The 18,906-nt window shown below is 39.9% G+C and overlaps 1 protein-coding gene across 8 annotated transcripts in view; it reads right to left on the reverse strand.

The window, feature by feature from the left end:
- LOC124048389 (myosin-binding protein C, fast-type-like) overlaps positions 1 to 18,906 on the reverse strand; it is a 50,349-nt gene that overhangs the window by 19,143 nt on the left and 12,300 nt on the right. Inside the window, exons 2-6 of one of the 8 annotated variants that reach the window (XM_046369120.1) lie at positions 10,852 to 10,869; positions 10,745 to 10,747; positions 10,429 to 10,446; positions 9,669 to 9,692; positions 7,576 to 7,602 (exon numbers count right to left, since the gene is read on the reverse strand). In XM_046369120.1, the coding sequence (XP_046225076.1) occupies positions 7,576 to 7,602; positions 9,669 to 9,692; positions 10,429 to 10,446; positions 10,745 to 10,747; positions 10,852 to 10,869 (90 nt within the window). The remainder of the gene's footprint in view (positions 1 to 7,575; positions 7,603 to 9,668; positions 9,693 to 10,428; positions 10,447 to 10,744; positions 10,748 to 10,851; positions 10,870 to 18,906) is intronic. The other 7 variants (XM_046369121.1, XM_046369122.1, XM_046369124.1 and 4 more) reach the window with 7 other exon arrangements.

The following is an 18,906-nucleotide window of genomic DNA, read 5'->3' on the forward strand; positions in this document are numbered from 1 at the left end:
AGATCGCATTTCTACATGGCATTGCTGACAGCAAGGTTTATACAAACCCCCATTGTTGCAGATCAACTGCTAGGCTAGAAGCAAGGGGAAATGTGTTAATACAAGCCTTATTGCTTTTCTGATATCATTTGCCTTGGTATGCATAGTGAAACTTCAATAAAGCAGTATTCAAGTGTTTTGTGTCGTACCCATGGTACATAGTCTGTTTTAGCCAATCAGCATCCACGATTCAAACAAGGTTAATATTTAAGTAATAAGGCCGAGGGGGTGTGGTAGATGGAAAATATGTCACGGCTAAGAGCTGTTCTTATGCACAACAAAACACGGAGTGCCTGGATACAGCCCTTAGCCGTGGTATATTGGCTATATACCACAAACCCCTGAGGTGCCATATTGCTATTATAAACTGGTTACTGATGTAATTAGAGCAGTAAAAATATGATTTGTCATTCCCGTGGTACATGGTCTGATATACCACAGCTTTTAGTCAATCTGCATTCAGGGCTCGAACCACACACTGTTAAACTATACTATTATGTAAAAAAAAAAACTTTTAAAAACATACACGCACAAACCCCTCTCACAGACCCCAAACAGGTATAGAAATACAAAATATGTTACAACTTCCCTGGTGTCCCCTTGGGAGCTGTTAATAATGATAAATGGGAGCTAAACAGTGATTTGTTTCATTTGCTGGTCTCGGCTATTCTCGGGAAGAAATGGGAAGAAATGAAGTCCTTATTGTCCGAGTCAAAGCCGAGTAAAAAACACAATCAATATGTAGTCGCGGGTAAGCTACTACAACACTGATTCATCGTAAACATGTATAAGCATTTATAAGAATTATAATTCAGAAGCATAAGTATACCATTTAGTGTTCATTTGTAAAGCACAAGAACGAATAAATGCTTAAAAAGTATTACCAGATAACCCCTTAAAAAGTTGTGTTGAAAAACACATGTTTGACCACAGTAGTACAGCCTTGTGTCTGGTTTTCTTTACAGCCATTGGTAAGTAGGCCAAATAGACAGGATGCAACTTGATACTCATGGCCATAGCTTTACATTACATTGAGGCTTTAGACGTTTCTGAATCAATATAGTTTTGGTATTAGAAAATTATAAACACTCTTCCTGCTTGAATGATAGGTGCAAAATGGAGATTTACGCCTAAAAAGACATTGCCAAACATAATTATTTTACATGAGATGGCCACAAACAAGAACTGCTAATGTTGCATAGTTTTAGATTTAAATTGTTATAAATTGTACTCACAATTGAGGACACAAGCTCAAGTACATACTGTAGCTAAATACTATGAAAATAATATATTGTTTGTTCCATTCAACAAAAGTGAGGCAATATTGCTTGAAATGACTGAAATGCTTTCTAAATATAGTAACAAATCAAATGATAAACGACTTAGTGTAATATTTCACCTGTATTTTAACGGCAAAAATAAATATGATCATCAGTTACAGTACAATATTGACACAATTACGTAACTGACGACAGACACTTTTCTTCGGGAAACGTCCATTGAGCAGCGCAGAGACGCCGTTACAACGTCGGCTTTAAGCAGAAGTGAAGGAATCTGTCTGTGGCCAAGAGTATGTGGTCTTGTTCTAGGATTCTATGAAATGATTTAGTATTGTTCATGTTGAGAGCTCTAAATCCGTCTGGGAAGACCACAGTGTGATGAAACCACAATTTGGATTCGCTTGACTGTCCCCCTTTCATTATACCGTCTCCCAGGCTGGGCTCCGTTGCTCAGAAGGAGAGCAAATCGATTATTTGTCCGGGTAGGCCAGAAAATGTGATGTGTCACTCCCTATACAAATGTGGGGTCTGGAACCTGACATTTTAATGCAGCTCCGCTCAGAGAGTGGTAGCGGAGAGCAGACAAATGGGATTTTCTGGCACAATAAGGAACGGGACACTACGACGTTGACACAGCGCTTTGTACACCAAAATGTCAGTCGGGAACTGGTTCAGGACCTCTCCAAGACCTCTCACCTCTCAAATAGGTGACTTAACATCAAAGACTATACAGAGGAGACAGATAATGTAAACCACCTTCCACATTTACATTTTCACTTGGGGGTGGAGCTGCCTCAGCAGGTGCCTCTGATAATTACACATTGTAATGATTAAATCATCAATATGTCTTTCCAAATATACATTTAGGGGTTCCCAGCGAAGCTGGATTACATTTTCTTCCTTGACATGGTCAAATACCTCAAGCATAGACTGGGAACTTGTTCTCTCTTTTGGAACACAGGAACTAGAGGCAATGAGTAACTTGGTCATATAGAATGTCAATGATTGACCAATAGGGGCGCCGTTTTCAGCAGTCTCACTTAAATCCTCAAATACGTCGCCCTGTTTGACCTAGAAACTTGAAACTTTGTATGTAGGCTTCTTCCCTCATGCTAAACAATTTTGGCTCAAGGACCCATAAGATCTGTTAGGACAGATTTTCCTCCATCTTGAAAATGTTTGAAATGCTTTAAAAAAAACTAAACAACTAACACCAAATTCTGTATGTAGGCCCATGGTACATATCTTCATTTAATTTGAGAAAAGATAAGGGATTGGTGTCCATTTAAATACTTTGTATATCCACTGCACAAGGGCCTATCTACTTGAAACTTTTAGGGTCATCAAAGACATTACTATGATGGAACATGTTAAGTTTGGCATTAATATCTTAATTCACCTTTTGGACGACGCAACACTAATGTTTAAAACAATCCCCCCAAAAAATATTCATGGACTAAGTGAGATTCACTCAAAATGTGGTCTTGGGACTCATTATAATAGTCCCAAAAGAGTTTGAGAAAATAACGTTGTTGCATTCATTCAAAGATGGCCACACTTTTACCAGTAGATGCATATTAGCCAATATAAAAAATATGCTAGCAAATACTTTAAAGAATCTTCTTCTCATGAACCAGGACCAAATCACAGCAAATGTGGAATGTAGGGACATAGTACATGTCTAAACTTATGTTTGTTCAAAAGACGGCTAAGTTATTGACATAAAATGACAATAACTCCACATTATGTGGTCAGAACATAGTGAAAAGTGGATATTTTATGAGGGAAAGTTTTCAACAGGAAGTCCTGCCTCTTGCAGTCTTGCAACCTCTTGCAGTCTGCGTATTACAGCTGTGAGAGTGTATTGAACTATTTGGGAATGCTAATGTGGAGAGTACCGACTGAGATTGAATCAATTTACACAATCAGATTGACAAAATAAAGTCCCAGAATTCAAAGATGACTGCAATATACCAATACGCTAACGCTAAAAATATTGAACAAATCGTAACAAAAAACAATTGACCCCAGAATTGGTACATAAACTCAACACATTAAGTAATTATTTGAACAATTCCTTGTGGTATTGAGAGATAAACATGGTAATGCTTTCACTGACTACACCTAAAGGTTAGCTAAACATTAGCTCCTACATGATAGTGGTTGCTTTGTTATCGAAACTGATTTTGTGTCCTTTCTTTCATCCTGTGAACACTGTTCACTGCTGCTCGCAGCTATATTCCAAATATATACAGTATCAGTCAAAAGTTTGGACACATCTACTCATTCCAGGGTTTTTCTTTATTTTGACCTTTTTTTTAGGATGTAAAATAATAGTGAAGACATCAAAACTATGAAATAACACATATGGAATCATTTAGTAACCAAAAAAGTGTTAAAACAATTCAAATTATATTTTATATTTGAGATTCTTCAAAGTAGCCACCATTTGCCTTGATGACAAGCTTTGCACACTATTGGCATTCTCTAAACCAGCTTCATGAGGTAGTCATCTGGAAAGCATTTCAAGTAACTGGTGTGCCTTGATAAAAGTTAATTTCCTTCTTAATGCGTTTGAACCAATCAGTTGTGTTGTGACAAGGTAGGGGTGCTATACAGACAATAGCCCAATTTGGTAAAAGACCGAGTCCATATTATGGCAAGAACAGCTCAAATAAGAAAAGAGAAATGACAGTCCATCATTACTTTAAGACATGAAAGTCAGTTTTCAAGTGCAGTTGCAAAAACCATCACGCGCTATGATGAAACTGGCTCTCATGAGGACCACCACAGGACAGGAAGACACAGAGTTACCTCTGTTGCAGAGCATAATTTCATTAGAGTTACCAGCCTCAGAAATCGCAGCCCAAGTAAATGCTTCACAGAGATTAAGAAACAGACACATTTAGAAATCAAGGCACACTTAACCAGCATGGCTACCACAGCATTCTGCAACGATATGCCATCCCATCTGGTTTGCGCTTAGTGGGACTATCATTTGTTTTTCGACAGGACAATGGCCCAACACACCTCCAGGCTGTTTAAGGGCTACTTGGCCAAAGAGGAGAGTGATGGAGTGCTGCATCAGATGACCTGGCCTCCACAATCACCCGACCTCAACCCAATTGAGATGGTTTGGGATGAGTTGGACTGCAGAGTGAAGGAAAAGCATCAAACAAGTTCTCAGAATACGTGGGAACTTCATTCCCGGAAAAGCATTCCCGGTGAAGCTGGTTGAGAGAATACCAAGAGTGCGCATAGCTATCATCAAGGCAAAGGCTGGCTACTTTGAAGAATCAAAAATATAACATATATTTAGATTTTTTAAAACACTTTTTTGGTTACTACATGATTACATATGTGTTATTTCATAGTTTTGATGTCTTCACTATTATTCTACAATGTAGAAAATAGAAAAAAAGAAAGAAAAACCCATGAATGAGTACATGTAGATGTGTCCAAACTTTTGTCTGGTACTGCATTTCCAAATAAATACTTCCAGTACATAATCTGTATAAGGTAAGTATTTTCAAAAATCGAATTATACAATTTTGCCAATTTTGCCAATTATAATGAACATTGGTCATAGTTCCTTGGGAAAGAGAAGAAAATGACAACATTTTCATTCTCCCTTTCCTGGAAATACAAGGTACTGTGTTTACTTTTCACTTTCAACTACAGTAACCAGACAATTTCATTATAAACAATAATTGCGCTGCAATCATGCACCATCAAAGACAATAATATGGTGTCGCCATGTCCAAGACCAAACAAAACCATTATAGAATATATTAAAATAACTACAATTAACTCCACATACATACACACATACATTGTACGGCATTACTCAGGCAATCAACACGTACAGGCCCATACATGTTGTGCATGGTACAAAATTCCACATACTGTACATCCAAACATTCATATATTACACAAAATATACAAGTACATCATTGTTTCTTCTGCTATCCCCATTAAAGGAATGTACTTTATATATTTAGATATGCATATATTTATTTCCTTATTTGCAGTCTCTCCTTGTCCAAAGACTGCTTTTAAAGTAAGGAAACAAATATATAAATATGTAATTTTGAAGCGATAGTTCAGCAAAATTACATATTTGTCACTTTCGTGACTACGTACAACCCTTAGCCGTGGTATATTCACAATGTACCACACTGCCCGGGCCTTGCTTAAATAGACCAGACTAGGTTCAAATACATGACTCAAATACATAGGTCAAATACTTGACAGCATTTGAGGTGGGCTATTATATTTAGCAGTTTTGCAGCTTTTTAATTCGTTTAATTGTACTGGGCAAGCTAAATCAAGCGCAGAACAGTGTTTGAACGACAGTTGAAGTCGGAAGTTTACATACACTTAGGTTGGAGTCATTAAAACTTATTTTTCAGCCACTCCACAAATGTATTGTTAACAAACTATAGATTTGGCAAGTTGGTTAGGACATCTAATTTGTGCATGTGTAACCGATGTCACTCGCTCTGAGACCTGAAGTAGTTGTTCCCCTTGCTCTGCAAGGGCCGTGGCTTTTGTGGAGCGATGGGTAACGATGCTTTGTGGGTGACTGTTGACTGTGTGCAAAGGGTCCCTGGTTCGAGCCCGGCGAGGGGACGGACTAAAGTTAAACTGTTACACATGACACAAGTAATTCTTCCAACAATTGTTTACAGACATATTATTTAACTTATAATTCACTGTATCACAATTCCAGTGGGCCAGAAGTTTACATATGCTAAATTGACTGTGCCTTTAAACAGCTTGGAAAATTCCAGAAAATGATGTCATGGATTTAGAAGCTTCTGATAGGCTAATTGACATAATTTGAGTCAATTGGAGGTTTCCTAACACCTGAAGGTACCACGTTCATCTGTATAAACAGTAGAACACAAATATGAACACCATGGGACCATGCAGCCATCATTCCGCTCAGGAAGGAGACGCGTTCTGTCTCCTAGAGATGAACGTACCTTGGTGCAAAAAGTGCAAATCAATCCCAGAAGAAAGGCAAATGACCTTGTGAAGATGCTGGAGGAAACGGGTACAAAAGTATCTACATCCACAGTAAAACGAGTCCTATATCGACATAACCTGAAAGGCCGTTCAGCAAGGGAGAAGCCACTGCTCCAAAACCACCATAAAAAAGCCAGACTACTGTTTGCAACTGCACATGGGGACAAAGATCGTACTTTTTGGAGAAATGTCCTCTGGTCTGATGAAACAAAAATAGAACTGTTTGGCCATAATGAACATCGTTATGTTTGGAGGAAAAGGGGGAGGCTTGCAAGCCGAAGAACACATCCCAACCGTGAAGCACGGGGGTGGCAGCATCATGTTGTGGGGGTGCTTTGCTGCAGGAGGGACTGGTGCACTTCACAAAATAGATGGCATCATGAGGTAGGGAAAATTATGTGGATATATTAAAGGAACATCTCAAGACATCAGTCAGGAAGTTAAAGATTGGTCGCAAATGGGTCTTCCAAATGGACAATGACCCCAAGCATACTTCCAAAGGACAACAAAGTCAAGGTATTGGAGTGGCCATCACAAAGCCCTGACCTCAATCCTATAGAAAATTTGTGGGCAGAACTGAAATAGCGTGTGCGAGCAAGGAGGCCCACAAACCTGACTCAGTTACATCAGCTCTGTCAGGAGGAATGGGCCAAAATTCACCCAACTTATTGTGGGAAGCTTGTGGAAGGCTACCCAAAACGTTTGACCCAAGAACCTCTTCAGTCGACCCTCTACTTTTTCGAACATTCTGTTAAAAATCGCGCAACATTTCAGCGCCCTGCTACTCAGGCCAGGAATATAGTATATGCATATGATTAGTATGTGTGGATAGAAAACACTCAGACGTTTATAAAACTGGTTAAATCACGGTTGTGACTATAACAGAACGTGCGTTTCATCGAAAAGTGCAAGAAAATCTGATCACTGAATCCTTGCGCTACTTCCAGGAATTGTTCAAAGTGAACAATTGACATTTCAGAATAACAGGAGAGTGGTGATCCTAACTGACCTAAAACAGGGAATTTTTACTAGGATTAAATGTCAGGAATTGTGAAAAACTGAGTTTAAATGTTTTTGGCTAAGGTGTATGTAAACTTCCGACTTCAACTGTACATGTATTTGACCCAGGTCTGCTGTTGACAGTTGACACATAGGTTGTGTTCTCAGTCATACAGTACAAAGGCATCCTCTGCTAGTTTAGACAGTCCAACAAAACTTATCTTACCCTCCTCTCCTTCAGGCAGTGCCTCATCTGAGAAAAAGGAAGCATTTTAACTTGAAAATTGTAAAATAGACACATTCTAACGCAGAACCAACTCTAGTGCAAACACTGGACTTCCTTGAGGGACTGAAACAGGGTTATTGCACCACCAAAATTTGAGAATGACGTAGTTCCACACATGCCAGAGTCTGAGGAATTATTTAAAAAATACAGATATTTAATCTAATAATTTTAAATATCAACTGTTAACACACTGAGGAACATGTATACTGCACAGTGCAGTACATGCATGCAAACACATACAGTACATTGTGTCCATACGATACACATACCGCATACTTACATACATAGTTCTGTTGGTTTTGCATCAGCTAAAAGTGTTGTTGTTTTGTTTTACTTTGCAAGATATCATATTATGAGTATTATAGGTTTACCATGACCTGAACACAGCCTGTATGCAGGCACATACGTACGCACCTACGTACATACATATCTTGTACAGTATACTAATACAAGTGCCCCCAAGATATGCTAATATCTCACCACTACCAATAACAGGCGAGGTTAGCATGCTTCGGGGGCAGGATATTTGACCCTCTGTAACTTTCTCACTCATCATTATTCGTGATTGATTCAGGATTATCCATCATCATGGTGGCATCCACATGAATGTCAAAGTCTTTAGAACACAGGAGGCTGGTGGCACCTTAATTGGGGAGGACAGGCTCGTGGTAATGACTGGAGCGGAATAGGTGGAATGGTATCAAATACATCAAACACATGATTTCCATGTCTTTGATGCCATTATTATGAGCCGTCCTCCCCTCAGCAGCCTCCTGTGGTTTAGAAGCATATTCTATTCTTATTTACAGTAAAAATGACTCCAAAATGACGCAATACATTATTTACTATTAATTTCTGTTGGGCACAAACAAAAATAAATGCAAACAAATCCAACAAGTTTGTAGAGTCATACAGTAGGAATGTGGGACCAAATACTAAACTTTTGACTACTTTCTTTACAAGAATCTTTAGGGGTGTCAATCATTTTGATCCCTACCTATTTGAGAGAAAAAATATGACTTATTTAATTCTTTGAGAAATTGTATAAAATATTATTTCCCCATTTGTTTGAGCATGCAACATAGCTCAGTATTTAAATGATTTATTTCATACAGTTGCTCATCTTTTTCAATGGAGTCCATTTCCGACAAGACTGTACATACATACATACAGACATGCATGCATATGTACAGGTGTACATATGTACATGTGCCTGGCGTGTTCAATTGGGCTGAGATCTGGTGTTTGACTTAATGAACTCACTCTGTGCGGAAGCACCTGCTTTCAATATACTTTGTATACCTAAGAAATACAGCAGTCAAACCCACCTAGCACACATGCCACTCGCGGATAGTATGCGCACACAAACACACATCAAACACGTGTGTACATAGACACAGCTTTCCAATCAGATTGTAATGCAACCATAAACAAACCAACACACAGCTGACGGAGTACATGCATTTCCACATCTTCTTTACTAAGCAAATTAACTCATGTACTTTGGGACACCTTGCCTACATCTGTACAGGTTCGTTCAATTAAAATGCATTAAGATCAAACAAGTAGAAAAATTCAAAAACAAGACGAAAAAGACAAAATCACATAATGATACAGATAGAACCAAAACAAAAACGAATGAACAGAGGAAGACCGCAAGAGTGCAAACGATACATAATCAAACAGGACTACATCAGACATGAAAGTGCATATGATAGCATATTTTACAGTACAGTACAGTACAGTACACTGCATAAAGTACACTGCAGCACAGTAAGTCTTTTATAATCATTTAGCCAAATTCTGTTAATGTCTTTGTGTTTTAGCAAGTAATAAAAACATTGATGTAATGTCCGTACAGTAGCCCACAGTAATTCTATTTTATGCGTTAATAAATGTTTCTCTTTGATTTTGCTCATTCAGTTGACCGGTCACTCTGTGTCTGCAGTTTGTTTCTTGGAGGAAATACTGCACGTACAACCAAACCTATCAACACTGAACACTCAATACAATAAAACATACGTGTCCCTTACCATCTTCTGCTGGTTTTTCTTCAACTGAGGAAAAATGATCATTATTTACAGAAGGACCACAGCATGGATATTAGACGTGTCACACAGACTAACAACTGAACTGGGAAGTTGATTTCTTATCCTATTTCCTTTATACATTTCTTGCGCCTGGATTAATTTCGATTTTAGCCACTTTTTTTAATGCATTGCTGGATTCTGGGACTGAAGTGAATTGAATATTAATTTTATTTGGAGGACAAAGACATTTAGCTGGGTGGAACCAGCCTGATCGCGGTGTTCAGGATTCTTTTTCACTGCGCGGACCAGTCTGGCATTCCTCCACATTGAAACTGTTTGAGCTTATGCCTAATAATGGGAATTATTCAAAACTAACTTGTCAGCGATTGGATCACCTTCGACTAATCAGAGGAATGTAGCGATCTGGTTGGTTCCACCAGGATAAAATACATTTTTTGCTATAGACTAAAACAGAGACATCATTATTGCACTTTCATTTGTAAATTCAGAGACCGAGTCTCTACATATTTCAGTCGATTTGGGGGATATTTTGGTTTGATTATGTGTGCCAGCTGATTGAATTGTGACTACATGTTCTATTAGCGGCATTGGGATTAGTGACAACCGATCGTTTTAGAATCACATTTTCAGTGTTACGCTAAGTGTTCAAAAGTGTTGCATTCTAAACAACTGTGTGAAGACCATAGAAAGGTGGCTTTATTGACACTGAACTGGGGTACTGTACTAGAAATCATCACCTTACCTTCTGCTGGTGCTTCTCCTGAGAAGGCAAACAAAAAAATGGTTAGATAAGAAGAAGTGGACAATATATAACCAGTCATCAGTACTGGTCAAAACCATGACAATATGCTCACATCTTTATATGGGTGTTGCAATTGCATGAAAGTAAGACAATGGGTACAATGATATTACATTATCATGGTACAGATGGTTTAGTTACATGTTTTAGTTACATCAGTCCACTTTGCCATTCAGCCCCTTCATATGCACAATAATAACAGATGCAGACATGGCTTTGTTTTACAGTAGTTCCTGTAACCTACCCTCCTGTAACTTACCCTCTGACATGACCAGTGGACATGAAGACATGGAAAAATGTCAGTCATTATCATGTCTAACTATGCCACTGTAATGCACTCAAAGGTCGCCACCAAAGGTTACTCACCCTCGCCCTCCGGCTTCACTGAAAAGAAAGAAACACACAATACACACACATCAGAAGAGTTGATAAGACTGTAGGGAAATCATTGTTGATCCTCAGTTGATTCCTAAATAAGTATTTGCATGACCTGATCTGAAATGGAAAAACATCAATTGGCAGTGTTACAATAACGTATGCACGACTGCAATCATGAAACCATTGCAATTAAACGCAAATGCTTACCACTTACATTTAGAAAAATGGCATTTCAATAAAAAAGCTTTGTTTCTATGCTCAAAGGTACACAACGTTTTCTGACAATACTTAAGTAATTTGAGATGTCTAATTTAGGACGTAAGGTGATAAGACTAAGCTTTATTCAATATTGGCCTTTCCCTCGCAGCTTTTGCTGTTTGTTTGCAACAGATGGTCCATGCAATGCCATTAGACCAGCTATGTTAAATGTAGTGTTTCATATTACTGTGTGGCTCACTTCTTTGGAGTGTAACTCTAGAGTGGAAGACACCAGACTTTTATATCCACTTTAAAATCGTCACCAGTAGAATTTGTAGGAGACTGTGAAACACGGCCTGCATTACCCTTAAATTTGATACCTGACCCCAAATTTCACTGTGAACTCGGGGTCATTGGATCACCGACAGTAGATATTTCGGGAACGGGGCATTGCTATCTGCCCTGCCGGTATGACTCCTCTTTCTGGTCCATCCGGGTTTTTGTCCAGCCAGCCTTTTTGCCTATCAGGGGTATTGGACAGGGGGACCGACTTTGGATTGGCTGAGGTAGAAAGCTAGTAAAAGAACCCTCTAATCTGAAATAGACGCATCAGGCATATCATATAGCTGGCTCCCAACGATTTCTCAGGCCCGACTACATTACCGTGGGGGCTGGAAAAGGGAGGGTGTATTATGTCCTTGCTGAAGTCATGTCAGTTCTCCCTGAGTGGCCCATCATTGTCTTAAACAGTCGGAGCTGACCTCTGCTGCAGTCCTCAGCCGGGCTGTCTCTTTCTACCCAAAAGCTCCTGCTAAAGTACATCTTTCAAAGACATTTTCGGATTCAATCCAGGAAGCCTTTTGATCGATCTAAAACATATACGTTGACCATCCGTACGTTCTTCTTCTCAGAGCACTTTGTTTCACAGTCTGTTTTTTACCTGTTGTCTTTGGTTTCTTTTTATATGAATTGTAACTTTTGTTTCTTTTCAGTTTCATCATGCACTGTTTGATACCAGGTATTGTGTTGTCTTCCGTGTGCTTAGGTAAGTATCAGATAGAATGAATGGTTATCACATAACCCCTTTAGGTACATTGCTCACATTTTCGTTGTTTTTATTTTATTTTTACATCTGCTTCAAAAATCAATGTAAAAATACATCCTGCAACACAAAGTAATTGGATAATACAGACAGCAGGGTATTATCTGGCTACCATCGTGGTGTGAATGCCCCTGATACCCTGTTAGAGGAGTAGGTGTAAATCTGTAAAACACTCTTCAGTATGCCAGAAGAGTCCAGTGCATTAGGGAAATGGAGGCTACTACAGTCCTAGTGCCATGGCACAGCTGGGGCACTAACACCAACTCACATTGTGTCCATACTTGAGATTAGGATTTAGTATGTGGTATTCCCAATGTAAAAGAGATACTGAGACTTCATAACAACTACTTTCCCCAATGAAGAAAAAAAAACGAAACTCCTCTGATAGGTTGATAGTCACTGAGGGCATGACTTGGTTCAACATATGACGGCCTCTGGTGATCCCTGGGTTACGGGTGTAGGGCTATCGTGATGAACGTATTACTGCCACACCAGCAGTCAGGAGTCATGACCGCAGTCAAATTTCATTTGATTGTAGGTCACGGTAATCCCATCCAAAGCTGCGCAAATGCATGCTATTGATTGGTAGCCTACCTGACTTGCTAACGGCCCTTTCCTATGGCCAGGTACTCAGTGCTTTATGTCCTTCTAATCACTCTCTAAACACTATGAATTTGAATATTTTTGAATGATGAGGAGTTGATAGTGATGGTAGTCAGAGGTCCCGTTCCAAAATGGACACGGGAAAGCCCTGGACCCAAAATGCATTAATTAATTTGGTCCGATTTGTGTGAGGGAAGCAGCAGAAAAGCTAATTGTTTTTGCTGCTTTATTAGCCAGAGCTGTAGAGAAAGGGAAAGAGAGGGGCCCTGCGGTGTGTTTGAATGAGTGAGTGACGCTTACGCCAAACTCTATGGAGACGTAAAATTCGGAGTGTTGGAATGTTGTTTTATGTCACAAAAGGGGTAGCTCCTTGTAATAAACTCTGTCATTCAAGGTGCGTTTTTACTATCTGAAAATTGAGACAAGCCGTATCCCTCCACAGTCGTGGGAGCAGTGTTGTCGCTTGGTTCCTATAGGATTTATATGGCTATTCATCAAAGTAGACTATTTTGCATTGATCACCAAATATAATCTCAACAACAATTGAAACAGTAAACCAAACAACAAGAATCGACCCAAAAATGTATTTTACTTAGAAGTAATAACTACTGATTACAGGCTATCAAAAATGGTAGAACCTGCTGTACCCAACTAGCTAGCCATGTGCGTTTTCTGCGTGACCAAAACAGGATGACGTTCTATTTGTAACAGATATGGGAATGAATACACAAGCAGCATATCAAACTGGCATAATGTTTTTTACACTCAATATTTGCAGGTCATGTTTTCTTCATTATAAATCTGATTATTTCACATGGTGATGTGGTTAACTTAAAAAGCTAGCTAGCTTGCTATGTTTATAGCTATTGTGTTAATGTCTCAGCGGATTGCGGTGACTTCACCCAGCATAACTAGCGGGCCCGGAGATGCAACCTCTCTTATCATCACTCAGTGCCTGGGCTTACCTCCCTTGTACCCGCACCCCACCATACCCCTGTCTGTACATTATGCCCTAAACCTATTCTACCACGCCCAGAAATCTGCTCCTTTTATTCTCTGTCCCCAACGCACTAGACGACCAGTTTTGATAGCCTTTAGCCGTACCCTCATCCTACTCCTCCTCTGTTCCTCGGGTGATGTGGAGGTTAACCCAGGCCCTGCGTGTCCCCAGGCACTCTCATTTGTTGAAAAATCCTTGGTTTCATGCATGTTAACATCAGAAGCCTCCTCCCCAAGTTTGTTTTACTCACTGCTTTAGCACACCACGCCAACCCTGATGTCCTTGCCGTGTCTGAATCATGGCTTAGGAAGGTCACCCAAAATTTGGAGAATTCCATACCCAACTACAACATTTTCTGTCAAGATAGAACTGACAAAGGGGGAGGAGTTGCAATCTACTCCAGAGATAGCCTACAAAGTTCTGTCATACTTTCCAGGTCTATGTCCAAACAGTTAGAGCGTCTAATTTTACAAATGAATCTCTCCAGAAATAAGTCTCTCACTGTTGCCGCCTGTTATAGAACCCTTCAGGTCCCAGCTGTGCCCTGGACACCATATGTGAATTGATTGCCCCAAATCTATCTTCACAATTCGTTCTGTTAGTTGACCTAAACTGGGATATGCTTAACACCCCGGCAGTCGTACAATCTAAGCTAGATGCCTTCAATCTCACACAAATTATCAAGAAACCCACCAGGTACAACCCTAAATCCGTAAACATGGGCACGCTCATAGATATTATCCTGACCAACTTGTCCTCCAAATACACCTCTCTGCTGTTTTCAATCAGGATCTCAGCGATCACACTCAGCCTCATCGCCTGCATCCACTATGGGTCTGCGGTCAAACGACCACCCCTCATCACTGTCAAACGCTCCCTAAAACACTTCTGTGAGCAGGCCTTTCTAATCAACCTGGCCTGGGTATCCTGGAAGGATATTGACCTCATCCCGTCAGTCGAGGATGCCTGGTCGTTCTTTAAAAGTAATTTCCTCACTTTAAAAGTAATTTCCTACTTCTCAGACAGAGTTCAGTGTGTCAAATCGGAGGGCCTGTTGTCCGGACCTCTGGCAGTCTATGGGGGTACCGCAGGGTTCAATTCTCGGACAGACTCTTTTCTCTGTATACAGCAACAATGTCACTCTTGCTGCGGGTTATTCCCTGATCCACCTCTACACAGATGACACCATTCTGTATACATCTGGCCCTTCCTTGGACACTGTGTTAACTAACCTCCAAATGAGCTTCAATACCATACAACACTCCTTCCGTGGTCTAAAACTGCTTTTAAACGCTAGTAAAAAACAAATGCACGCTTTTCAACCGTTCGCTGCCCACACCCGCCTGCCCGACTAGCATCACTGCTCTAGACGGTTCTAACTTAGAATATGTGGACAACTACAAATACTTAGGTGTCTGGCTAGACTGTAAACTCTCCTTCCAGACTCATATTAAACATCTCCAGTCCAAAATGAAATCTAGAATCGGCTTCCTGTTTCGCAACAAAGCCTCCTTCACTCATGCCGCCAAACATACCCTCGTAAAACTGACTATCCTACCGATCCTCGACTTCGGCGATGTCATTTACAAAATAGCTTCCAATACTCTACTCAGCAAACTGGATGCAGTCTACCAGAGTGCCATCTGTTTTGTTACCAAAACCCCTTATACCACCCACCACTGCGACCTGTATGCTCTAGTTGGCTGGCCCTAGCTACATATTCGTCGCCAGACCCACTGGCTCCAGGTCATCTATAAGTCGATGCGAGGTAAAACTCCGCCTTATCTCAGCTTACTGGTCACGATAACAACACCCACTCGTAGCACGCACTCTAGCAGGTATTTTTCATTGGCCATCCCCAAAGCCAACACATACTTTGGTCGCCTTTCCTTTCAGTTCTCTGCTGCCAATGAATGGAACAAATTGCAAACATCACTGAAGCTGGAGACTTATATTTCCCTCACTAACTTTAAACATCAGCTATCTGAGCAGCTAACCAATCGCTGCAGCTGTACATAACCCATCTGTACATAGCCCACCCAATCTACCTACCTCAACAGTGACAGGACTGTTGACCCAGTGAGCATTAAGTCACTGATTAGCAACCTGTCTTAGGTTGTCCATATGAACTTCAGCTATAGAGTAGCCACTGATTGGTCAGTCTCCTCCAATAGCTTCGTGAAGATGTACGTGCGGAGGAGATGGTTTGGTGAAACATGCTTGCATGATGTATAACTTCGCGATAGATTTGTGTTGGCTACCAAAGCTAATGCCTAGGCCTCAGCTCAATGGCCCAATGCAGTCCATAGAGTCACGCTCCCTGGTTTGATACCTGGTGGATCACATACAGACATGGGCATCCAATATGCCCTATATATATTGTACGGGTCATACATTTGATGAAGTTAAACATTGAAATGCTAAAATGCATCAGAGATGGGTGCGCTTTTCACTTTCTAAACGTGGCACGGGGTTGTTCAATGACAGACGTACTGTATCACTTGATGGTTTAATTTTAGAGAGACAAATAATCATGTTTTTTTTGCAAAAATGCTATATACTGTAGACACCTCCCTCTCAGAGAAACAACTAGTGCTGCTTGGTTTTACACAGTCAAATGAAACAAATAACAACATTTGTAATAAAGAACTGTACAAATAACACATTTGTGACGTCAATATTTAAAGCGGAACTGACAGCATTTTAGCAGCATGAAACGTTATTCAAATCTGTTCATATACACCCCCAGGAAGAATACGATACTTTGAAAAACATTTTCTGACAAGCGAGAGCTTAAATATGGTCTTTTTCACATTTTCATAAATTCTTAGAATGTTTGGGAATTATATATTCTAAGGCATTTGTGACAATTCTACAATTCTACAGCAGCTACAGAGTGGGAAAGGGGCCGTGCGTTTGGACAATTTAATAGACACTGCAGTAAATAAAACCCAATAAAAACATTGGCCTGGTCCAGTACCGGAGTCTACCCAGACCGGTGCGCCATAGCCAATCAGATTTACAGTAGGCTTTTATAAAAAACAAGCCATTTGCCACTCAGGCCTGCCATCATTCACTTTGAACTGGACTGTGTGTTTAAAGGCAGTTGCAACAGCACTACTTTACATCATTAGAACGCATTCGCCAAAAGCCACAAAATTCACCCGAATGGATTTCTGCAAATATGTCAATACCACAGGAGTCCTTTTAGATTTGGCAACTTTACAGTCCCATTGATCAAACAACAATGACAAGGTAAGCTCTCTCTCCCTCAGTTATGCACTTCAACAACAACAAGATCAACAACTAATGCTAGCCAGAGCAAGATGAGCTCAAATCTACCGAAGGAACATTAGATAAACCCTCTCAAACTTTTTCGCTAGCTGGCCGTCAAAATTGCTCTGATGAACGATGGGGAATTGTAGCCTACTCGTCCTTCTGCAGCTTTCCTGACAAAAACCCAGAATTAAAATAATGATTGTGCCATTATACAATACATAGACAGCCACATATTACACATAGCAGAAAAAAATACTGATTCAAGATATCTTGGTGGTCTAGCCTAAATCCAAAATTGGCAGATTTAGCCTACATTTATAGTGAATTTGTTTTAGATTTCAAATAGCCTAGTAATAGGGTATTTTTTTAAATGTCATCATTTATAGACTGACACATTACCTTTAATTAAATAATACCTCACCACCATGAGTTTCCATCTACTCCCCTCTCTCCTTCATTGCTTTCAACTCAATTCAAATCAATTCAAATGGGCTTTATTGACTCGGGGAACATATGGTAACATTGCCAAAGCAAGCGAAATAGATAATTAAAAAAAAGTGAAATAAACAAGAACATTTTTACAGTAAACATCAAACTTACAAGTTTCAAAGGAATAGGCACATTTAAAATGTAATATTATAGCTATGTCCAGTGTTATAATTATGTACCAAAGTAAATATGGGTTGTATTTACAATGGTGTTTGTTCTTCACTGGTTGCCCTTTCAGAGAGATGTCAACAGTTTCATTAAATATGTTTCTATTGATGTTCCCAAACAGATTTCACTTGGTTTCCCAAATTAAGCACTTGGTAGCAGCAGGGACACAGTTGGACAGCCCATGGCATTTAGAGTTTGAGTGGTATATCACCTGTGGTGCAGCGAAATGACCAGAACCGTAGTAGCCTACCCAACATGAGTGAAAAATGTTCCTGCGGAAAAGTGGCTTCCATTCACTATTCCAGTGTATATGGAGGACATGTATTTTTAGTCTTGCCCCTGTTCTTGCCTATTTGATAGCGGGCTATTCTAAATCAAAACGAATTTAATATATTCGTAATGACGAGATTAAATTGAGAATAGTCTGATGGGTGAAAATATGATCGCTTGGTGAGAGAACAGCCTGTGCAGCCTGAGGCAAGGAACAGAGTTCGTGTTTCATTTGAGCAGAACAGGTTCTGGCACTTCTCCGTTTTGGACTGTTTTGTTGGATCCGGTACCTCTCGTGACAAGAAAATTATTTAGAATTTGAGTTGCTAATTAATTATCCTGCCCCCAACAAAAAAAAACATAATGTGGAAAAGTTGATTTTCAGCCCTGGCCCGGGTTTCTGATTTGCGCAACATTGTAACCTATGTTTGAGACCAACGCGTGGCCATGGCTTTGTGAGAATTGCGCCAGTATCTCTCACATTACTAGAATGAGATTCACTTTCTATGTTCTTTCTCCCTGTCTGCTCTGGTAGACATGAGCCTGCAGCTCTCATTTGTCCAGCGTTGACCATCATGTATTTCCTTAGAGAACCATAGCCATGCAAAGGGTTCTGAAGGAACTGCGGCACCCCTGATGAATTGGAATACATTTTCCAAAGTTATAGACTTACTGCTGTCTATTCAGAAATAAATTAAGTCATTCAGAATAGCCTACTACACCATGAAAATGCTTATAATTTAGCAGCATAGGATCAATAGCTTTAAAAAAATCAAATAAAAATAGCCTCGCTGTGGATTGTAGCCCAATAACGAGGCATAGCCTACAATCGGGAACACATGGCAAATATATCAGTGAAATAAAAACATGCAGACCCAACAGGCCTTTCGCGATATTTCAAATACAATCGATTGCTCACCTGCCTGTTGTTTGT

This window comes from Oncorhynchus gorbuscha, linkage group LG11 (genome assembly GCF_021184085.1).
Source record: "Oncorhynchus gorbuscha isolate QuinsamMale2020 ecotype Even-year linkage group LG11, OgorEven_v1.0, whole genome shotgun sequence".
Lineage (NCBI taxonomy): Eukaryota > Metazoa > Chordata > Actinopteri > Salmoniformes > Salmonidae > Oncorhynchus > Oncorhynchus gorbuscha.